The following is an 18077-nucleotide window of genomic DNA, read 5'->3' as shown; positions in this document are numbered from 1 at the left end:
AGGGGAAGATAGTGCAGATAGAGACCGGGGGCAAGGTAGTGGGACTGGGGGAGGAATGGAAGGAGGGACTAGAACAGTTCAGAAGGAAAGGTGTAGGGTAAAAAATATACATAAACCTCTCAAATGTATGTATACTAATGCCAGAAGCCTGACTAATAAAACTGGGGAGCTGGAATTAGTGATGTGTGAGGAGGACTATGACATAGTGGGAATAACTGAGACAAGGCTGGATGATAGCTATGACTGGGCAGTTAATGTACAAGGTTACAGAGTGTTTAGAAAGGATCGTCAAAACCGTAGAGGGGGAGGGGTTTGCCTTTATGTAAAGTCTTGTCTAAAGCCCACACTCCATGAAGATATAAGTGAGGGACATGAACATGTGGAGTCACTGTGGGTAGAGATACATGGAGCTAAAATCAACAATAAAATTACTAATAGGAGTTTAATATAAACCACCAAATATACCAGAGTCCACAGAAAATCTACTACTAAACGAGATAGACGAGGCGGCAAATCATAATGAGGTGGTTATTATGGGGGACTTCAACTACCCAGATATAGACTGGGAAACTGAAACTTGTATATCTCATAAGGGAAACAGGTTCTTGGCAATAACCAAAGACAATTACCTCTCCTAACTGGTTCAGGACCCGACTAGAGGGACGGCCATACTGGACTTAGTATTAACCAACAGACCTGACAGAACAACAGACGTGCAGGTTAGTGGACACCTGGGAAATAGTGACCATAAAGTAATAACCTTCTAATTATCATTCAAAAGAGCGTTTCTACAGGGAGGAACAAAAATACCAAACTTCAAAAAAGCTAAATTTAGCCAACTAAGAGAGGCCATAGGCCTAACTAACTGGGACAAAGTCCTCAAAAATAAAAATACAGCCACAAAATGGGATATCTTTAAAAACATCCTAAAATCTCATTGTGAGAGGTACATACCGTATGGGAATAAAAGGTTAAGGAACAAAAAGAAACCAATGTGGATAAATAGAACTGTAAAGAAAGCAATAAATGACAAAAAGAAAGCCTATAAATCACTAAAACAGGAGGGTAGCACGAAAGCACTGAAAAACTATAAGGAAAAAAATAGAACATGTAAAAAACAAATAAAAGCGGCTAAACTAGAGACCGAGAGATTAATTGCCAAAGAGTAAAACTAACCCTAAAATGTTCTTCAATTATATAAATGTTAAAAAGTATAAATCTGAAGGTGTTGGCCCTTTAAAGAGTAATGAGGGGGGAGTCGCAGAGAGCGACGAGGAGAAAGCAAAGCTGTTAAATATTTTTTTTCTCCAATGTATTCACTGAGGAAAATAAACTGTCAGATGACATGCAGAATGTAAAAATAAATTCCCCATAAAAAGTGTCCTGTCTGACCCAGGAAGAAGTACATCAGCGACTTAAAAAGATTAAAATAGACAAATCGCCAGGACCAGGTGGCATACACCCCCGTATCCTAAGGGAATTAAGTAATGTCATAGCCAGACCCTTATTTCTGATATTTGCGGACTCTATACTGACAGGGAATGTCCCACAGGATTGGCGCATGGCAAATGTGGTGCCAATATTCAAAAAGGGTCCAAAAACAGAGCCTAGAAACTATAGGCTGGTAAGTTTAACATCTGTTGTGGGTAAACTGTTTGAAGGTTTTCTGAGAGATGCTATCTTAGAGCATCTCAACGGAAATAAGCAAATAACGCCATATCAGCATGGCTTCGTGAGGGATCGATAATTTAATCAGTTTCTATGAGAAGGTAAGTTCTAGACTTGACAGCAGCGAATCAATGGATGTCGTATATCTGGACTTCTCCAAAGCATTTGACATTGTACCACATAAAAGGTTAGTATATAAAATGAGAATGCTCGGACTGGGAGAAAACGTCTGTGTGTGGGTAAGTAACTGGCTCAATGATAGAAAACAGAGGGTGGTTATTAACGGTACACACTCAGATAAGGTCACTGTCACTAGTGGGGTACCTCATGGGGTCAGTATTGGGCCCTATTCTCTTCAATATACTTATTAATGATCTTGTAGAAGGCTTGCATAGTAAGGTATACATTTTCACAGATGACACTAAACTGTGTAAAGTTATTTACACTGAATAGGACAGTATACTACTACAGAGGGATCTGGATAGATTGGAGGCTTGGGCAGATAAGTGGCAGATGAGGTTTAACACTGACCAATGTAAAGTTATGCACATGGGAAGGAATAATGTAAGTCACCCATACATACTAAATGATAAAACACTCGTAACACTGACAGGGAAAAGGAATTTAATAAACAGCAAACTAAGCTGCAAAAACCAGTGTCAGGCAGCTGCTGCCAAGGCCAATAAGATAATGGGTTGCATCAGAAGGGGCATAGATGCCCGTGATAAATTACATAGTCTTACCACTTTACAAATCGCTAGTCAGACCACACATGGAGTACTGTGTACAGTTCTGGGCTCCTGTAAACAAGGCAGACATAGCAGAGCTGGAGGGCAACTAAAGGAGGGCAACTAAAGTAATAACTGGAATGGGGCAACTACAGTACCCTGAAAGATTATCAATATTAGGGTTATTCACTTTAGAAAAAAGACGACTGAGGGGAGATATAATTAATATGTATAAATATATCGGGTCAGTACAGAGATCTATCCCATCATCTATTTATTCCCAGGACTGTGACTGTGACGAGGGGACATCCTCTGCGTCTGGAGGAAAGAAGGTTTGTGCACAAACATAGAAAAGGATTCTTTACGGTAAGAGCAGTGAGACTATGGAACTCTCTGCCTGAGGAGGTGGTGATGGTGAGTACAATAAAGGAATTCAAGAGGGGCCTGGATGTATTTCTGGAGCGTAATAATATTACAGGCTATAGCTATTAGAGAGGGGTCGTTGATCCAGGGAGTTATTCTGATGCCTGATTGGAGTCGGGAAGGAAGTTTTTATTCCCCTAAAGTGGGGAAAATTAGCTTCTACCTCACAGGGTTTTTTTTGTTTTTTTTTTGCCTTCCTCTGGATCAACTTGCAGGATGACAGGCCGAACTAGATAAACAAATGTCTTTTTTCGGCCTTATGTACTATGTTACTATGTTATAAGTAAAGGTAAAATATATTGACTCAAATTTACCATTAACATGATGTACAATGTGTCACAAGAAAACTGTCTCTGAATGGCCTGGATAAGTAAAAACATTCCAAAGTTATCACCTCATAAAGTGACACATGTCAGATTTGCTAAATTGGGCATGGTCAGGGAGGGGGTAATTGGCCCGGGCTGGAAGTGGTTAAATAAATTAACTTACCTCTCCTGCTCGGCCACTACGGCCCAGGTCCGGCGTTCTCTTCCTGTATTCTTTGCCTGCTGATCTCTGCTGGGCCTGTGCTGCACTACAGAGTCAGGTCATAGTTTACATACTATGTCCTGACGCTCTACGCAGTCAGGACAGTGCAGTGTGGCCTGGAGGAGACCAGGGAGGAGGAGTGAATACAGCTCTTTACTTACCTCTCTCCTCGCCTCCTGCAGACTAGTGAGAGCTTCCATAATGGAAGTGCTCACTAGTTTTTGCTTACAGTAATTGGTTGGCATAGGGTCACTGTTGCAAATGCGACCTCTATAGCTACACCACTGGGGCCACTTACTATTAATATGAGGCACATGGAGGTAGTAAAATAATAACCCAGTGTGCCTCACATAAGCGACCCCATCATCATTTATCTCGTATATAGCAAGTTGGCACTGTTCCTCTATGCTGCCTGCTACATATCTTGTTTACATAACTCTCAAATGCTCTAATACCTTATTGTTTTCTGAACAAAATAAATCAGGTTTTACTTTTTTTGGTTTAAGTCTGACATCTAGTGGTTGTTTTCTTGTAAGACTGGTTCATATTCACCAAGACTTGTCTCATTGGTTTGCACATTAAAAGATTGTGCAAGTGACCGGAAAAAAAGTTACATCTCAATCTCTTTCAATGTAAAAAAAAATTGTGCAAGTACCCACTCAAAGCAGATGAAAAAAGCCTGGTCAGGAGTGGAGCAGAAATAAGCGAGATCCAATCGCAGCGGAGAGCGTCACAGCCAGGGAGAAAAAAACAGCTCACCTTCTCCCCGCCGTAACGCCCTCCTTTGTGATTGGACCGCGCTACAGCCAGGGAGAAGGAGACTCCCATTGAGAAACCCTGCTGTCTCCTCCTCCCTGTACTGATAGTCTAAATGAACCTATCAGGTGTCAAAACAGCGGGGGCCAGGGCACCGGAACGGAGGGGTATTTTAGAAAAAAAAAGTGCCTGCAACTGTAGGGGCTGCCCAATCTGGTAAGCATCCCATTTTCTAACACATGAAAGGTCCTCTTTAAATGCATGCACTGTAGAGTTAAGATATTTATATAGATTTATCAGACCTGTTGCTCAGTGGAAATTATTACCGTATTTCAATATGTAGGAATACATTGTTGCAAGGATATCGGGAGAGCCTGGAACATCCTGGAGTAGCCCCTATATTCTTAAAGGATGGACCAAAACCCAAAATACAATGCACAGGTTGCCTCAAGCTTCCTCTCTAATGTATGATAGAAGCAATGTTCAGAAGATCCTAGAACTCACCAACAAGATCATTGAGCTGCTGACTAGAGAGGTGAGCACTGCTGGGTGTGATGGGACGTTGTACAATAATGCTGTGGGAGGTGTCTGGTTAGTGACTGTATCATTGTGTGTCAGGTTCTTATAAGGAGTCAGGATGTCGCTGTCTATCTATCCATGGAGGAGTGGGAGTATATAGAAGAACACAAGGATCTGTACAAGGACATCACAATGGAGAATCACCAGCCTCAAACATCACCAAGTAAGAGGCATAAGACCTGAAAGATAAAATAATTATTTTCTGCCATAAGCACAGCTTTGGACAACCTTCCCTTTTACACATATACTGTATGGTCATAATTATGTTGACACTTAAATGCTGTTTGTGAACTAATCTCTTTATTGCCTATCCACGGTATAGGTGATAAATGTATGAGCACTAGGAGTCTGAACGCTGGAGTCCCTGAGTCCCATCTCAGATTGGGTTTGTTAGTGCACATGTTTGTCCACGTCTGCAACTTCCGTGGGAAGTAGAAGTTAATGGAGCTGTGGACTGACTTGCGCACTACTGCAGGATTGAAACGGGACTCTTTGGCCCCTGTTGTCAGAATGGCTGGGGGGCCCACTAGGTGCAAATTCAGTTGGTAAATAAGACAGTCTGAAACAGCTTTTTTACTCCAGGCGCAGACACTATAGTAAATGCGCCCCATTGTATTTTTTGGCGGCCATCACATGGGCATTTTCAGAACCATTGCAATCTATAAAGGCTATTCACATGACCGTTTTTCCGTTTCATCCACCCTGACGGCTACGGATGAGAGATTGACCTCTTGACCTCTATAGGGGCAGGAAATACACAAATAGAGGGTTTAAGAAGCCCACACCCACTCTCACCCTCAGTGTTTTTCTTGTCCCTACAGTGCTAGGCTGCACAGAGAAACTCCTGTGGGAGTTCGAAGAGTTCTTCTTTTTGTTTATTTTACTTAAAAAAGATTGGCTTACCAATCTCCTCCTCAGCCCTCCCGCAGCTTATGCCAAAGCTGGGCTGGGGAGGTTAACGTGGATCTCGTCTCAGACGTGGGGAGACCTGACTTCACTGGGGCTGGCAAGGTCTTCCTTCCCGTTTCATGCGGAAGCAGACCAGCAGGAGCAAAGACGCCAAACGCAGGCATTGCTGGAGCCTCCGCTGCATACCACCACTTTCGGAGGAGGCGGAGCATATCGGGGCATGCGTCATTACGCCGGCCAGTGTCGATCCCTGATGACGCCAGACGCTGTACTTTGAAACAAGCGCTGCAGCGCTCAGCCAGCGTCTCCCCGCCTCTGCAACAGCGATGTCGGCTCTGGAAGCTCCTGGGACCCATGGCGAATTAGACCCACCTTCGGTAACTCCAACCGTGAGTCTCCCAGTGGGAAAACCTGCATCTCTAACTGTATACGTTATGCTCCCTTAGTCCATGGGCCTGAATGGGGTTGCTCTTTTTTTTTGCCTAGGTCAAAGAAATGAAGGCAAAAGCAAAATATATTAAATGCATTAATTGCAAAAAAAAATAATAATACCTCATGGACAGAAGAAAAAACTCTGCATTAGCGACCTTCTGAAGGAAGAGCAACCGTCTATCATGACAGAAATTAAGACCATGATTCAGGACGAAATCAGATCCTCATTGGCCTCTCTCAACACCCCTCAAAATGCACCTCCTACAAAAAAACTGAGGTTATCTGTTCCATCCTTCTGTGATTCTGAGGACATGGAAGAGGGGGCGTCAGCGTTCAAACACGATCTTGATGAAGATCAGCTGTCGGAGGGGGAGATAATAGAGGATGAGGAAGGAAAAAAAATACTTTTTCTCCTCCAAAGATATGGACGAACTTATTAAAGCCGTAAGGGAAACTATGGGCATCGAAAACGTCCAGAAAACCAGATCTGTTCAGGATGAAATGTTTAAGGGACTGCGCACATAAAAAAAAAAAAAGCTACAGTTTTTCCCATTAAGGAAAATATAAAAGAAATTATCATTGATGAATGGTCGTAGCCTGAAAAAAGACTAGGGGTCTCTAAAGAATTTAGAAGAGGTTACTTTTTGACCCTGCCGAATCAATTTTTTTTTTTTATGAAACCCCTAAAAATAATGTTCAGGTGGCAAAAGTAGTAAAAAAGACTTCCTTGCCATTTGAAGACACATCCCAGCTGCGTGACCCCATGGAACGGAAGGCGGATTCCCTTCTAAGAAAATGTTGGGAAGCTTCGATGTTTGGAGTAAAATCAAATATCGCAGCTACCTCCGTGGCTAGAGCCATGCATTTCTAGCTCAATGAACTAGAATGTCACATACAAAATATAAAACCCCTAGAGAAAAAATCCTTCAGTCTATTCCCCATCTAAAATCTGCCACAGCGTTTTTAGCGGATGCTTCCGCTGAATCGCTTAGATTTGCTGCAAAAGATGCCGCCTTCTCAAACTCTGCCAGGCCCGCACTTTGGATGAAATCCTGGGGGGAAGGCAATAAAATTTCCAAATCTAAGCTTTGTTCCATAGCATTTTTGGGGGGAATATGTTTTTGGACCAGTACTTGATAAAATACTTAAAAAAAAGCTGCCGACAAGAAGGGCTTTCCGGAAGAACAAAAAAATATTTTTTTTTCCCTTTCAGTCAGCAATCCAAACCTTACAGAGGCAAAGGCAAAGGCAAGTCTGGTCACTGGAGTTACCAGAAGGGAGGCAAGGGCAGGGGTTTCCTTCTCAATCCCCAAAACAAGCCAAGCGAAAAGCAATTACGCCATAGTAGGGGGAGGTTAAAAAATTTCTTAACCCAGTGGGAAGCTACAACATCAAACCCTTGGGCGCTAGACCTTGTAAAAAAGGGATACAAAAAAGAATTTACCTCCACCCCACCCAAAAGATTCCAAGTAACTAGAGTTGAGCGAACACCTGGATGTTCGGGTTCGAGAAGTTCGGCCGAACTTCCCGAAAATGTTCGGGATCTGAACTCGACCCGAACTTTGCCCCGAACCCCATTGAAGTCAATGGGGACCCAAACTTTTCGGCAATAAAAAGGCTGTAAAATAGCCCAGGAAAGGGCTGCAAAAGGCAGCAAAATGTAGGTAAATCCCTGCAAACAAATGTGGATAGGGAAATGAATTAAAATAAAAAAATATTTTATTTTTTTTAACCAATATCAATTGGAGAGAGGTCCCATAGCAGAAAATCAGGCTTCATGTCATCCACCACTGGAACAGGCCACTGTCAGATATTTTTAGGCCCCGGCACCCAGACAGAGGAGAGAGGTCCCATAGCAGAGAATCAGGCTTCATGTCATAGCAGAGAATCAGGCTTCAGGTCACCCACCACTGGAACAGGCCACTGTCAGATTTTTTTCGGTCCCGGCACCCAGACAGAGGAGAGAGGTCCCATAGCAGAGAATCAGGCTTCATGTCACAGCAGAGAATCAGGCTTCATGTCACAGCAGAGAATCAGGCTTCATGTCACAGCAGAGAATCAGGCTTCATGTCATAGCAGAGAATCAGGCTTCATGTCACCCACAATTGGAACAGGCCAGTTTACGATATTTAGGCCCCTGACACCCAGACGGAGGAGAGGTTCATTCAACTTTGGGTTGCCCCGCAATATAATGGTAAAATAAAAAAAAGAGGATTGAATAAAGAAGTGCCCTGGAGTACAAGAATATATGGTTAAGGGGTGGTAGTTATAAATTATGGTATTAGTGAGCAGGCACTCTAATTATGGGTACATGGAGGACAATTTATTATTTAAAAATATATAGACATAAAGCAATCACAATGTTCATATAAAAATCACAATGTTCATAAAAATGATTAAATATCCATAGAAATAGTATTAGCAGCAATAGCAATGGTTAATATCAATAATAGCAGTAACAGTTTAAGGATATCAGCAATATTACAATGAATATACAAATAAAAATTAAAATAGAAAGCAGGAACAACTTGGATTAGTGGCAATTAGTTCCATGTACTAGTCCCCATAGAATATATATTGCACTGTTTGTTTGGAGTTCTTTGGATATCTCAGCAAAATAGCAACAATGTTTGTAGCAATTGTAGCAGCTTTGTTATTTACTTGTGGCAGTGTTTGTAGCAATTTTACTAACAGTTGATTGCTAGATATCCACACGCTCAGATGCAGTCTCACTTGTTTTAAGTATAGAGATAGGGAATGTTCCGTCTGTGCACATTCAGTGCTTAGTTTACTCACAGTTCAGCTGTTCTCTGGTGCGGCGTCCCGCTCCTGCTATGAAAACAGCCTGACCTTAGTATTGCAGATCCTCCGGTCACAGCTTATTCAAAGAGGTCAGCGTGCCACGTGTTATGGCAGCGTCCCTGTTGAGTGTCAGTTTCAGCTGTCGGGGTTCCGTTTAGGTCAGTTATCGTGAGTTCAATGTGTTCAATTCCTCTTGGAGCGCTCCAGTAGTGTAGTTTTAGATCTTCATATGCTTGTTCACCCAAACATGTTTCGGAGCGCAGACTTGCTCCTTCCTCAGTGGTCAAGCATATTCACATCCTATTTCCCTTTTATCCTGTGTCGGTCTATTGGAAAAGCCGGAGTCTAGTCCGGAATAGTGTATAGTCCAATATAAGAGCAGCTAAATCATTTCCTATTCCTTGATGTTTTAAAGTGCTATTGTATGGATATTATTCTATACTTTTAAAAAATACCTACAGATTATTATTCCTAGGTATAATATATAAATAAAAATAAAAATGCACAATAAATTGAAATAAAATATCAAATATTGGAGGAATATAACATTTGTTAAAAAGATAATAAAACAGTTATAATTATATAATATAAGTTTACACATGTTGAAATAAATTTTCAAAAATTCCGTTTTCATGAAATATCAGGCGATGTGTAAATATATAGGGACCTCCAAAAATACGTTATTTTTTGGATATATAGAGAGACCTCCAAAAATACGTAATTTTGAGTTTTGTAAAAGGGTTTTTCAGATGCGGTAAATGCTCAAACTGTAAACAAACAACTTTCCCAAGAAAAACAATGGAAGTACAATCTATAAAAAATAATTTTAAAATTGAAATTAGTGACCTACTTACATGCAACTCAGACAATGTATTATATCTAATTCAGTGCCCGTGTGGCAAACAATACATAGGCCGAACAAAAAGACTTCTGAAAACTAGGATAGCTGAACATATCGGAAACATAAAGAAAGGGTATGAAAAACATGTCCTGTCGAGACATTTTAAACAGTACCATAACCAGAACCCCTCAGGTCTAGTGTTTGCTGCATTTGAAAAAATAAATAAACACTGGAGGGGGGGTGATCACATTTCTAGGATGTCTCGACAGGAATCAAGAAGAATCTTCGAGTTCGACTCCATTCAACCAAATGGTTTGAATGCGGAACTCGAGATCTTTGGCTTCCTATAAAATGGGACGCCCCTGGTTGACGGACGACAGTGGTCTCTGTTATTTATCAGCACCCCTGTCTTCCCTTGACTAGGGGCCCCCCAAAAAACTACAAAACTCAAAATTACGTATTTTTGGAGGACAGGGGTGCTGATAAATAACAGAGACCACTGTCGTCCGTCAACCAGGGGCGTCCCATTTTATAGGAAGCCAAAGATCTCGAGTTCCGCATTCAAACCATTTGGTTGAATGGAGTCGAACTCGAAGATTCTTCTTGATTCCTGTCGAGACATCCTAGAAATGTGATCACCCCCCCTCCAGTGTTTATTTATTTTTTCAAATGCAGCAAACACTAGACCTGAGGGGTTCTGGTTATGGTACTGTTTAAAATGTCTCGACAGGACATGTTTTTCATACCCTTTCTTTATGTTTCCGATATGTTCAGCTATCCTAGTTTTCAGAAGTCTTTTTGTTCGGCCTATGTATTGTTTGCCACACGGGCACTGAATTAGATATAATACATTGTCTGAGTTGCATGTAAGTAGGTCACTAATTTCAATTTTAAAATTATTTTTTATAGATTGTACTTCCATTGTTTTTCTTGGGAAAGTTGTTTGTTTACAGTTTGAGCATTTACCGCATCTGAAAAACCCTTTTACAAAACTCAAAATTACGTATTTTTGGAGGTCTCTCTATATATCCAAAAAATAACGTATTTTTGGAGGTCCCTATATATTTACACATCGCCTGATATTTCATGAAAACGGAATTTTTGAAAATTTATTTCAACATGTGTAAACTTATATTATATAATTATAACTGTTTTATTATCTTTTTAACAAATGTTATATTCCTCCAATATTTGATATTTTATTTCAATTTATTGTGCATTTTTATTTTTATTTATATATTATACCTAGGAATAATAATCTGTAGGTATTTTTTAAAAGTATAGAATAATATCCATACAATAGCACTTTAAAACATCAAGGAATAGGAAATGATTTAGCTGCTCTTATATTGGACTATACACTATTCCGGACTAGACTCCGGCTTTTCCAATAGACCGACACAGGATAAAAGGGAAATAGGATGTGAATATGCTTGACCACTGAGGAAGGAGCAAGTCTGCGCTCCGAAACATGTTTGGGTGAACAAGCATATGAAGATCTAAAACTACACTACTGGAGCGCTCCAAGAGGAATTGAACACATTGAACTCACGATAACTGACCTAAACGGAACCCCGACAGCTGAAACTGACACTCAACAGGGACGCTGCCATAACACGTGGCACGCTGACCTCTTTGAATAAGCTGTGACCGGAGGATCTGCAATACTAAGGTCAGGCTGTTTTCATAGCAGGAGCGGGACGCCGCACCAGAGAACAGCTGAACTGTGAGTAAACTAAGCACTGAATGTGCACAGACGGAACATTCCCTATCTCTATACTTAAAACAAGTGAGACTGCATCTGAGCGTGTGGATATCTAGCAATCAACTGTTAGTAAAATTGCTACAAACACTGCCACAAGTAAATAACAAAGCTGCTACAATTGCTACAAACATTGTTGCTATTTTGCTGAGATATCCAAAGAACTCCAAACAAACAGTGCAATATATATTCTATGGGGACTAGTACATGGAACTAATTGCCACTAATCCAAGTTGTTCCTGCTTTCTATTTTAATTTTTATTTGTATATTCATTGTAATATTGCTGATATCCTTAAACTGTTACTGCTATTATTGATATTAACCATTGCTATTGCTGCTAATTAGGGATGAGCGAACTCGAACTGTATAGTTCGGGTTCGTACCGAATTTTGGGGTGTCCGTGACACGGACCCGAACCCGGACATTTTCGTAAAAGTCCGGGTTCGGGTTCGGTGTTCGTCGCTTTCTTCGCGCTTTTGTGACGCTTTCTTGGCGCTTTTTGAAAGGCTGCAAAGCAGCCAATCAACAAGCGTCATACTACTTGCCCCAAGAGGCCATCACAGCCATGCCTACTATTGGCATGGCTGTGATTGGCCAGAGCACCATGTGACCCAGCCTCTATTTAAGCTGGAGTCACATAGCGCCGCCCGTCACTCTGCTCTGATTAGCGTAGGGAGAGGTTGCGGCTGCGACAGTAGGGCGAGATTAGGCAGATTAACTCCTCCAAAGGACTTGATTAACTGATCGATCTGCAGCTGTGGATCATTGAGCTGCTGATCCTCAATTGCTCACTGTTTTTAGGCTGCACAGACCGTTTGTCAGTCACATTTTTCTGGGGTGATCGGCGGCCATTTTGTGTCTTGTGGTGCGCCAGCACAAGCTGCGACCAAGTGCATTTAACCCTCAATGGTGTGGTTGTTTTTTGGCTAAAGCCTACATCAGGGTGAAGCTGTCACACCAAGTGCATTTAACCAGCAATAGTCTGTTCATTTTTTGGCCATATACAAAATCAGGGGCAAGCTGCGCCTGTCACCAAGTGCATTTAACCCTCAATGGTGTGGTTGTTTTTTGGCTAAAGCCTACATCAGGGTGAAGCTGTCACACCAAGTGCATTTAACCAGCAATAGTCTGTTCATTTTTTGGCCATATACTAAATCAGGGGCAAGCTGCGCCTGTCACCAAGTGCATTTAACCCTCAATGGTGTGGTTGTTTTTTGGCTAAAGCCTACATCAGGGTGAAGCTGTCACACCAAGTGCATTTAACCAGCAATAGTCTGTTTATTTTTTGGCCATATCCCAGTCTAATTCTGTCACTAAATCCATACCGGTCACCCAGCGCCTAAATACTAGGCCTCAAATTTATATCCCGCTAAATCTGTCCCTAGTGCTGTAGCTGGGCGAGTTATTTAGTGTCCGTTCAAGCACATTTCTTGTTCTGGGTTGAAATACAATTCCCAATTTAGCAATTTCATAATTTAGTGGTTTCTGCTATATCAGAGCTATTTGAAATCTATCCCTAAAAGGGTATATAATATTCAAGGTGCACATTGGGTCATTCAGAATAACTTCACACACACCCGCTACTGTGTATTTCCAAGTCTAATTCTGTCACTAAACCCATACCTGTCACGCAGCGCCTAAATACTAGGCCTCAAATTTATATCCAGCTAAATCTGTCCCTAGTGCTGTAGCTGGGCGAGTTATTTAGTGTCCGTTCAAGCACATTTCTTGTTCTGGGTTGAAATACAATTCCCAATTTAGCAATTTCATAATTTAGTGGTTTCTGCTATATCAGAGCTATTTGAAATCTATCCCTAAAAGGGTATATAATATTCAAGGTGCACATTGGGTCATTCAGAATAACTTCACACACACACCCGCTACTGTGTATTTCCAAGTCTAATTCTGGCACTAAACCCATACCTGTCACCCAGCGCCTAAATACTAGGCCTCAAATTTATATCCCGCTAAATCTGTCCTTAGTGCTGTAGCTGGGCGAGTTATTTAGTGTCCGTTCAAGCACATTTCTTGTTCTGGGTTGAAATACAATTCCCAATTTAGCAATTTCATAATTTAGTGGTTTCTGCTATATCAGAGCTATTTGAAATCTATCCCTAAAAGGGTATATAATATTCAAGGTGCACATTGGGTCATTCAGAATAACTTCACACACACCCGCTACTGTGTATTTCCAAGTCTAATTCTGGCACTAAACCCATACCTGTCACCCAGCGCCTAAATACTAGGCCTCAAATTTATATCCCGCTAAATCTGTCCTTAGTGCTGTAGCTGGGCGAGTTATTTAGTGTCCGTTCAAGCACATTTCTTGTTCTGGGTTGAAATACAATTCCCAATTTAGCAATTTCATAATTTAGTGGTTTCTGCTATATCAGAGCTATTTGAAATCTATCCCTAAAAGGGTATATAATATTCAAGGTGCACATTGGGTCATTCAGAATAACTTCACACACACCCGCTACTGTGTATTTCCAAGTCTAATTCTGGCACTAAACCCATACCTGTCACCCAGCGCCTAAATACTAGGCCTCAAATTTATATCCCGCTAAATCTGTCCTTAGTGCTGTAGCTGGGCGAGTTATTTAGTGTCCGTTCAAGCACATTTCTTGTTCTGGGTTGAAATACAATTCCCAATTTAGCAATTTCATAATTTAGTGGTTTCTGCTATATCAGAGCTATTTGAAATCTATCCCTAAAAGGGTATATAATATTCAAGGTGCACATTGGGTCATTCAGAATAACTTCACACACACCCGCTACTGTGTATTTCCAAGTCTAATTCTGGCACTAAACCCATACCTGTCACCCAGCGCCTAAATACTAGGCCTCAAATTTATATCCCGCTAAATCTGTCCTTAGTGCTGTAGCTGGGCGAGTTATTTAGTGTCCGTTCAAGCACATTTCTTGTTCTGGGTTGAAATACAATTCCCAATTTAGCAATTTCATAATTTAGTGGTTTCTGCTATATCAGAGCTATTTGAAATCTATCCCTAAAAGGGTATATAATATTCAAGGTGCACATTGGGTCATTCAGAATAAATTCACACACACCCGCTACTGTGTATTTCCAAGTCTAATTCTGGCACTAAACCCATACCTGTCACCCAGCGCCTAAATACTAGGTCTCAAATTTATATCCCGCTAAATCTGTCCTTAGTGCTGTAGCTGGGCGAGTTATTTAGTGTCCGTTCAAGCACATTTCTTGTTCTGGGTTGAAATACAATTCCCAATTTAGCAATTTCATAATTTAGTGGTTTCTGCTATATCAGAGCTATTTGAAATCTATTCCTAAAAGGGTATATAATATTCAAGGTGCACATTGGGTCATTCAGAATAACTTCACACACACCCGCTACTGTGTATTTCTAAGTCTAATTCTGTCACTAAACCCATACCTGTCACCCAGCGCCTAAATACTAGGCCTCAAATTTATATCCTGCTAAATCTCTCGTTAACGCTGTCCTGTTGTGGCTGGGAAAGTTATTTAGTGTCCGTCAAAGCACATTTTTTGTTCTGGGTTTAAATACAATTCCCAATTTAACAATTTCATAATTTAGTGGTTTCTGCTATATCAGAGCTATTTGAAATCTATCCCTAAAAGGGTATATAATATTCAAGGTGCACATTGGGTCATTCAGAATAACTTCACACACACCCGCTACTGTGTATTTCCAAGTCTAATTCTGTCACTAAACCCATACCTGTCACCCAGCGCCTAAATACTAGGCCTCAAATTTATATCCTGCTAAATCTCTCGTTAACGCTGTCCTGTTGTGGCTGGGAAAGTTATTTAGTGTCCGTCAAAGCACATTTTTTGTTCTGGGTTGAAATACAATTCCCAATTTAGCAATTTCATAATTTAGTGGTTTCTGCTATATCAGAGCTATTTGAAATCTATCCCTAAAAGGGTATATAATATTCAAGGTGCACATAGGGTCATTCAGAATAACTTCACACACACGCTTCTGTGCATTTCCAAGTCTAATTCTGTCACTAAATCCATACCGGTCACCCAGCGCCTAAATACTAGGCCTCAAATTTATATCCAGCTAAATCTGTCCCTAGTGCTGTAGCTGGGCGAGTTATTTAGTGTCCGTTCAAGCACATTTCTTGTTCTGGGTTGAAATACAATTCCCAATTTAGCAATTTCATAATTTAGTGGTTTCTGCTATATCAGAGCTATTTGAAATCTATCCCTAAAAGGGTATATAATATTCAAGGTGCACATAGGGTCATTCAGAATAACTTCACACACACGCTTCTGTGCATTTCCAAGTCTAATTCTGTCACTAAATCCATACCGGTCACCCAGCGCCTAAATACTAGGCCTCAAATTTATATCCAGCTAAATCTGTCCCTAGTGCTGTAGCTGGGCGAGTTATTTAGTGTCCGTTCAAGCACATTTCTTGTTCTGGGTTGAAATACAATTCCCAATTTAGCAATTTCATAATTTAGTGGTTTCTGCTATATCAGAGCTATTTGAAATCTATCCCTAAAAGGGTATATAATATTCAAGGTGCACATAGGGTCATTCAGAATAACTTCACACACCCGCTACTGTGCATTTCCAAATCTAATTCTGTCACTAAACCCATACCTGTCACCCAGCGCCTAAATACTAGGCCTCAAATTTATATCCCGCTAAATCTCTCGTTACCGCTGTCCTGTTGTGGCTGGGAAAGTTATTTAGTGTCCGTCAAAGCACATTTTTTGTTCTGGGTTGAAATACAATTCCCAATTTAGCAATTTCATAATTTCGTCGTTTCTGCTATATCAGAGCTATTTGAAATCTATCCCTAAAAGGGTAGATCATATTGAAGGTGCACATAGGGTCATTCAGAATAACTTCACACACACGCTTCTGTGCATTTCCAAGTCTAATTCTGTCACTAAATCCATACCGGTCACCCAGCGCCTAAATACTAGGCCTCAAATTTATATCCCGCTGAATTTGAATACAATACATTGGGCCAAATAATATATTTGTTGTTGTGGTGAACCATAACAATGAGAAAAACATCTAGTAAGGGACGCGGACGTGGACATGGTCGTGGTGGTGTTAGTGGACCCTCTGGTGCTGGGAGAGGACGTGGCCGTTCTGCCACATCCACACGTCCTAGTGTACCAACTACCTCAGGTCCCAGTAGCCGCCAGAATTTACAGCGATATATGGTGGGGCCCAATGCCGTTCTAAGGATGGTAAGGCCTGAGCAGGTACAGGCATTAGTCAATTGGGTGGCCGACAGTGGATCCAGCACGTTCACATTATCTCCCACCCAGTCTTCTGCAGAAAGCGCACAGATGGCGCCTGAAAACCAACCCCATCAGTCTGTCACATCACCCCCATGCATACCAGGGAAACTGTCTCAGCCTCAAGTTATGCAGCAGTCTCTTATGCTGTTTGAAGACTCCGCTGGCAGGGTTTCCCAAGGGCATCCACCTAGCCCTTCCCCAGCGGTGAAAGACATAGAATGCACTGACGCACAACCACTTATGTTTCCTGATGATGAGGACATGGGAATACCACCTCAGCATGTCTCTGATGATGACGAAACACAGGTGCCAACTGCTGCGTCTTTCTGCAGTGTGCAGACTGAACAGGAGGTCAGGGATCAAGACTGGGTGGAAGACGATGCAGGGGACGATGAGGTCCTAGACCCCACATGGAATGAAGGTCGTGCCACTGACTTTCACAGTTCGGAGGAAGAGGCAGTGGTGAGACCGAGCCAACAGCGTAGCAAAAGAGGGAGCAGTGGGCAAAAGCAGAACACCCGCCGCCAAGAGACTCCGCCTGCTACTGACCGCCGCCATCTGGGACCGAGCACCCCAAAGGCAGCTTCAAGGAGTTCCCTGGCATGGCACTTCTTCAAACAATGTGCTGACGACAAGACCCGAGTGGTTTGCACGCTGTGCCATCAGAGCCTGAAGCGAGGCATTAACGTTCTGAACCTGAGCACAACCTGCATGACCAGGCACCTGCATGCAAAGCATGAACTGCAGTGGAGTAAACACCTTAAAACCAAGGAAGTCACTCAGGCTCCCCCTGCTACCTCTTCTGCTGCTGCCGCCTCGGCCTATTCTGCTGCTGCCGCCTCGGCCTCTTCCTCCGCCTCTGGAGGAACGTTGGCACCTGCCGCCCAGCAAACAGGGGATGTACCACCAACACCACCACCACCACCTCCGTCACCAAGCGTCTCAACCATGTCACACGCCAGCGTTCAGCTCTCCATCTCACAAACATTTGATAGAAAGCGTAAATTCCCACCTAGCCACCCTCGATCCCTGGCCCTGAATGCCAGCATTTCTAAACTACTGGCCTATGAAATGCTGTCATTTAGGCTGGTGGACACAGACAGCTTCAAACAGCTCATGTCGCTTGCTGTCCCACAGTATGTTGTTCCCAGCCGGCACTACTTCTCCAAGAGAGCCGTGCCTTCCCTGCACAACCAAGTATCCGATAAAATCAAGTGTGCACTGCGCAACGCCATCTGTGGCAAGGTCCACCTAACCACAGATACGTGGACCAGTAAGCACGGCCAGGGACGCTATATCTCCCTAACTGCACACTGGGTAAATGTAGTGGCAGCTGGGCCCCAGGCGGAGAGCTGTTTGGCGCACGTCCTTCCGCCG

General features: G+C 42.1%; 1 protein-coding gene across 1 annotated transcript in view; it reads left to right on the top strand.

The window, feature by feature from the left end:
- LOC122941346 (oocyte zinc finger protein XlCOF7.1-like) overlaps nt 1-18077 on the top strand; it is an 82242-nt gene that overhangs the window by 43801 nt on the left and 20364 nt on the right. The window contains exons 3-4 of the mRNA XM_044298495.1: nt 4447-4638; nt 4722-4845. Coding sequence (XP_044154430.1) covers nt 4447-4638; nt 4722-4845 — 316 coding nt within the window. The remainder of the gene's footprint in view (nt 1-4446; nt 4639-4721; nt 4846-18077) is intronic.

The sequence above is a fragment of the Bufo gargarizans genome, chromosome 6, assembly GCF_014858855.1.
Source record: "Bufo gargarizans isolate SCDJY-AF-19 chromosome 6, ASM1485885v1, whole genome shotgun sequence".
NCBI classification, from domain to species: domain Eukaryota; kingdom Metazoa; phylum Chordata; class Amphibia; order Anura; family Bufonidae; genus Bufo; species Bufo gargarizans.
The sequence above is the reverse complement of the archived record's forward strand: the minus strand, read 5'-3'. Positions and strand labels throughout refer to the sequence as shown.